This window comes from Pristiophorus japonicus, chromosome 10 (genome assembly GCF_044704955.1).
Source record: "Pristiophorus japonicus isolate sPriJap1 chromosome 10, sPriJap1.hap1, whole genome shotgun sequence".
Classification (NCBI taxonomy): Eukaryota; Metazoa; Chordata; class Chondrichthyes; family Pristiophoridae; genus Pristiophorus; species Pristiophorus japonicus.
In genome coordinates this window covers 213751557-213757833 of record NC_091986.1, presented here as the reverse complement: position 1 = coordinate 213757833, position 6277 = coordinate 213751557, and the positions used below count along the sequence as shown (strand labels likewise).

General features: G+C 49.7%; 1 protein-coding gene across 1 annotated transcript in view; it reads left to right on the top strand.

Moving 5' to 3' along the window:
* myo7aa (myosin VIIAa) overlaps positions 1 to 6277 on the top strand; it is a 253612-nt gene that overhangs the window by 206347 nt on the left and 40988 nt on the right. The window contains exon 41 of the mRNA XM_070892552.1: positions 5212 to 5317. Coding sequence (XP_070748653.1) covers positions 5212 to 5317 — 106 coding nt within the window. The remainder of the gene's footprint in view (positions 1 to 5211; positions 5318 to 6277) is intronic.

Genomic DNA, 6277 nt, shown 5'->3' with positions numbered 1-6277 from the left:
CCCTTAAAGGGTAGGGCCAATGCTGGAGTGAATGAATCATCGTGCTGTCTGTGTTGGCACCTGTGCTGTGTGTATAGCAGCCCCAGTACCCTGAGACTTTGAGTGCGGGGCTGAGCAAACATGGGGACTAAGGAAATTGGGAGGCACCAGAATGGGGTGTAAATAAATGTTGCCCAACCTGACCACCGCCGCCTTTAATTATCGCTCCCCCAAGGTGACGACGCCCGCCGATGCAGGTGGCGGGAGCGAATATTGCATCGGGGCGGTAACAGGGCACTGCGCACGGGATGACATCACGATCTACGGGACGTTAGAGAGCGAGGCGCTAAGTGTTAGCACCAGTGGAAAACCGCCAGCGAAGTTCACGGGGGTCGGTGATTTCACCGCGCTCGGTCGGTAACCTCATAGCGCACCATTACTACCCCCTGCAGGCGCTAACAGGAGGTGCAAACCAGGCCAATTTCTGCCCCCCAAGTATCAAGGGGGTTGGTGGCCTTCTCATTTACTATGTGTATTTATAGTTTCCATAAGGATAGTCCACCGATTGAAGTATCTAACGCTCCCTGCAGAGTCTTCTAACAGACAGTGTGAGCTACCCAAAGGAAACCATTGCCCAATGTACTATTGGATTGTATAGTACTAAAATACCATCCTGTTACGTCAATAGAGTAATTCATTCCTTGGGATCCATGAGCAGGAACTCCGCCCCCAACCCCCCCTCACAACTGACTGAAACCTCAAGACCCCATGCCTAATCATTAATCCCAGGAGGTTCTGACTTAATAAGGGGCACAACTTTCTTGTATGACTTTTATGTAATTAGGTGGATGTAAAAGATCTCATGCCACTATTTTGAAGAGCAGGGTAGTGATACGTCCTTACTATACAGTATAAATGCACATGAGGCCCATGCTTGAGAGAAGGTCAGTCTGTGACCTGTCCTTTATTCCTTAGCACTCAAGTGATGAAGGTGGGTGGAGCTTCCCCTTTTATACCTGAAGGTCCAGGTTAGGAGTGTCTCCCACCTAGTGGTCAGTGTTCTCACGGTGTACAACTTAGGTCCGATTATACATGTTACAATGCTGGTTGAATACATGACATCACCTTCCCCCCCCCCCCCCCCCAAAGTCTTATTGGGATCACAGGTTGAGTCTCTCTGCTGGTTTACGCTCCCTTATAAGAGCGCCTGAGTTGGGGCTCCGGTTGCTGGGCGCTGGTCTGAGTGTCTGCTGTTTGCAGTGCCTCAGGCCTATCCGGACTGCCCACAGTGACTGGTCTCTCCTCCCTTTGATTCCGGTGTTCGGTCAACTGTGGTGGAGTGAACTCTATGTCGTGTTCTTCTACCTCCTTTTTGTTTGATCCACGTGTTTGCGGCAGATTTGTCCATTGGTAAGTTTAACTACCAGAATCCTATTTCCCTCTTTGGCAATCACAGAGCCATTTGGGCCCTGCAGCATAGTTGAGGACAAAAACAGGGTCATTGACATCAATACATCGCGCCCTCGCATTCCTGTCATGGTAGTCACATTGTGACTGGCGCCTGATCTTGACAATTTCTTTCATGGTGGGGTGTATAAGGGATAACCGGGTTTTGAGTGTCCTTTTCATTAGCAGCTCTGCAGGTGGAACCCCTGTGAGCGAGTGTGGTCGGGATCTGTAGGCCAATAAGAGGCGTGATAAGCGGCTTTGTAGGGAACCCCCTTGGATTCTGAGCATCCCCTGTTTGATTATCTGCACTGCTCGTTCTGCCTGGCCGTTTTGAGTCCGGCTTCAACGGTGCCGTTCTAACATGGTTAATTCCATTGCCTGCCATGAAGTCCTGGAATTCAATGCTTGTAAAGCACGGCCCATTGTCACTTACCAAGATGTCCGGTAGACCGTGGACGGCGAACATTGCCCATAGACTTTCTACCGTGGTAGAGGATGTGCTTGAATTTAAAATTTCACACTCGATCCATTTGGAGTAGGCGTCCACTACAACCAAAAACATTTTTCCCATGAAAGGACCTGTGTAGTCCACATGGATGCGTGACCAAGGCTTGGCAGGCCAGGACCAGGGGCTAAGGGGGACTTCCCTGGGTGCGTTGCCCAGCTGGGCACACGTGTTGCACCTGTGAACACACAGTTCTGGGTATGCATCTATCCCTGGCCACCAAACGTGTGACCTGGCAATTGCCTTCATCATGACAATGTTTGGGTGCTCATTGTGGAGTTCTCTGATGAAAACCTCTCTGCTCATCTGGGGCATGACTACGCGGTTTCTCCACAGTAGGCAATCGGCCTGAATCGAGAGTTCATCCCTGTGCCTGTGAAATGGTTTAAATTCCTCAGGGCATGCCCTGTACGTGGCTGCCCAGTCCCCATTCAGGACACATTTCTTGACTAGAGACAATAGCGGGTCTCTATTTGTCCAGACTTTAATCTGACGGGCTGTCACGGGTGAGCCTTCGCTTTTGAAAGCTTCAACAGCCATGACCATCTCAGCAGCATGCTCGGTTGCCCCCTCAGTGGTGGCTAGTGGGAGCCTGCTGAGTGCATCAGTGCAGTTTTCGGTGCCCGGTCTGTGCCGAATTGTGTAGTCATAGGCGGCTAACCTCTGTATGCGGGCCAATGTGTTTGCATTTATGGCCTTGTTGTCGGCCAAAAGGGACGTTAGGGGTTTGTGATCTGTCTCCAGCTCAAATTTCCTGCCAAACAGGTCCTGGTGCATTTTCTTTACCGCATATACACATGCTAGCGCCTCCTTTACTACCATCCCGTAGTCCCTTTCTGCCTGGGACAGACTTCTGGAGGCATAGGCTACTGGCTGTAACTGACCCTTGGCATTGACATGCTGCAACACACACCCGACCCCAAAGGACGACGCATCGCATGGTAACACAAGTTTCTTACATGGGTCATATAGCGTTAACAGATTGTTGAAACATAACAAATTGCGTGCTCTATTAAAAGCCCTTTCCTGGCTGTCTCCCCAGACCCATTCGCGACCTTTGCGTAGTAGCACATGTAGCGGCTCTAGCAGCGTGCTCAATTTGGGAAGAAAGTTACTAAAATAGTTCAGGAGCCCCAGGAACGAACGCAGCTCCGTCGTGTTACGGGGTCAGGGTGCTCTCTGGATCGGTTCCGTCTTGGACGGGCTGATCCCGTCTGCTGCTACCCTCATCCCCAGGAATTCCACCTCTGGAGCTAGGAAGACGCACTTCGCCTTTTTCAGTCGCAGCCCTACCCAGTCCAGTCTGCGTAGCACCTCCTCCAGGTTGTGGAGGTGTTCTTCCGTATCGTAACCCGTGATGAGGATGTCGTCCTGAAAAACCACCATCCCTGGAATCGACTTGAGGAGGCTTTCCATATTTCGTTAGAAGATCGCGGCGGCCGAGTAAATCCCGAACGGACACCTGTTGTACTCAAACAACCCCTTGTGTGTTGTGATGGTAGTCAGCTTCTTCGACTCACTCGCCAGCTCCTGGGTCATGTAAGCTGAGGTCAGGTCCAATTTTGAAAAAAGTTTGCCACCGGATAGCTTCGCAAAGGGGTCCTCTGCTCTCGGTAGTGGGTACTGGTCTTGGAGTGACACATGATTGATGGTGGCCTTGTAATCACCACATATCCTGACCGACCCATCCGCCTTGAGCACCGGCACAATCGGGCTCGCCCAGTCACTGAATTCGACTGGCGAGATGATGCCTTCCCTCAGCAGGCGGTCCAATTCGCCTTCTATCTTTTCCCGCATCACGTACGGCACTGCTCTGGCCTTGTGGTGTACTGGCCTGGCGTCCCGGTTTATGTGAATCACTACCTTGGCCCCCATGAAAGTGACAATGCCGGGTTGAAATAATGAGTCAAATTTGTCCAGGATCTGTGAGCATGATACTCGCTCCACAGAGGAAATTGCATTGACATCGCCCCATTTCCAGTTCATGACAGCAAGCCAACTTCTCCCCAGTAGTGCGGGACCGTCCCCCGGGACAACAGAGAGTGGCAACCTGTTCTCCGAATCTTTGTGGCGTGACGCTGCCTAGCACCGGAATGATCTCCTTTGTGTAAGTCTGTAGCTGTGCGTCAAACGGCGATAATTTTGGACTCCTGGCCTTGGACGGCCACAACTTTTCGAACTGTTTGATACCCATCAGGAACTGGCTGGCCCCTGTGTCTAGCTCCATTGATACTGGGATGCCATTGAGGAGCACTTTCATCATTATCGGTGGCGTCCTGGTGTATGAACTGTGTATGTGCTCCACATGAACTCTCTGAACTTCAGCTTCCAGCGATTTCCCCCAGCGTTCATTTCTGCATGTATTTTGCTCATCTCTGCAAACTCCGGCTGAGTGTGTGCCTCCATGCCTCCAACATGAGCTGCTGTTGGAAACAAAAGGTCCCTTGCCAGTCGATCGTCCCTGACTGCCCCTGTTATTGTCCTTGAGTGCGCCATTAACAGGTGTTGATGGCCCCATTACTGGCCGCATTGTCCCTTGCAATGGTGTGAATCGCCGTTCAGCTTGCCATTGTCTCTGTCGAACTCCCCCTCTGGGTTCGACTACATGTTGGGGCATGCCCGATTGCCCTTGTCTGCCTGGAGAACTGTGTGCTGCTTTAACAATGTTGAATCTCTGTCCCAACCATTCCTTAACACAGTCCCTCTCGTCTGTTCTGCTAGTGGCCATGCTCACGTGGTTTAAATCCCAGTTTCTCGTCGCCATTGATACGTCCTTACTATACAGTATAAATGCACACGAGGCCCATGCTTGAGAGAAGGTCAGTCTGTGACCTGTCCTTTATTCCTTAGCACTCAAGTGATGAAGGTGGGCGGAGCTTCCTGAAGGTCCAGGTTAGGAGTGTCTCCCACAAGTTCACCCCCTTGTGGTCATTGTTCTCAGTGTACAACTTCGGTCAGATTATACATGGGTTACAATGCTGGTTGAATACATGACAGGTAGTTATCCCTGGGGTCCTGGCCAATATTGACCCCTCCACCAACATCACTAAAAATAGATGATCTATCCATTATCTCATTGCTGTTTGTGGGAGCTTGCTGTGCCCAAATTGACTGCTGTACTTCCTACTTCACAACAATGACTACACTTAAGCACTTCGTTGGCGGTGAAGCGCTTTGACGTGTCCTGAGGATGTGAAAGGCACTAAATAAATGAACGGTCTTTCTTTTATAAATGAGATTCACAGAGTTGCTCCATCTTTCCTGTTGACCACTTGCAGGAACGGCTCCCGTAAGTATCCACCTCACCTTGTAGAAGTGGAGGCTATTCAGCACAAAACCACTCAGATATTCCACAAAGTCTACTTTCCCGATGATACAGACGAGGTAAGTGAAAGATGATATGTACTCTGTGTAAAAAATACAAGTGTTGAACCCATCAGGAAAGGATAGAACAGGCTTGGGTCTCTTTTCTCTTGAAACGAGAAGGCTGAGGGGAGACCTAATAGAACTCTTTAAAATTAAGAACGCTTTTGATCGAGTAAACACACACACCGAGCATTTCCACTTGTGAGGAAGAGCATAACGAGAGGACATCCATATAAGATGGGCACCAAGTAATCAAAATGGGGAATTCAGAAGAAACTTCTTTACCCAGAGAGTGGCGAGAATGTGGAACTCGCTGCCACAGGGAGAGGTTGAAGCGAATAGTATCGATACATTTAAGGGGAAGCTAGATAAACAGAAGGGGATAGAGGATTATGCTGATAAAGTTAGATGAGGAAAGACGGGTGGAGGCTCGAGTGGAACATAAACGGCATGGACTGGTTGGGCCGAATGGCCTGTTTCTGTGCTGTATATCCTGTGTAATCCTGTGTAATTGTATTAAATAACAATCCGTGTTGACTTTGAGGCAAAGGTTGAGCCAGCTGTGGGCCAACCTCCTTCCTTCACAACGATGTGCTTCGAGTACGGACGAGACACTTGATGCTGGAGTATACCGAACAGACTGATTCACATACAGCACGGGTGATCAATCTATACAGTACACAGGAGTAGTGTTGGGCTTCTCTCTATCGAGCTCTTCAACTAACTCTGCAAAACCATTCTGCTTTATACACCCACGTTTGTCCACTGCCCACAGACAAGACTTTATGATCTACCTGTTCTCTCATCCTTTTACGAACAGTTTATTGACCGCTTATTTCATCATAGGCAGTCCCTCAAAATGAAGGTGACTTGCTGCCATGCCAAAAAAGGATGAGTTCACAGGTGCTTCAATGAAGGACCTAATATTCCAGATCCAGAACTACATGTTGAAGGGTGGAAGATGCCTGTGCGTGGATT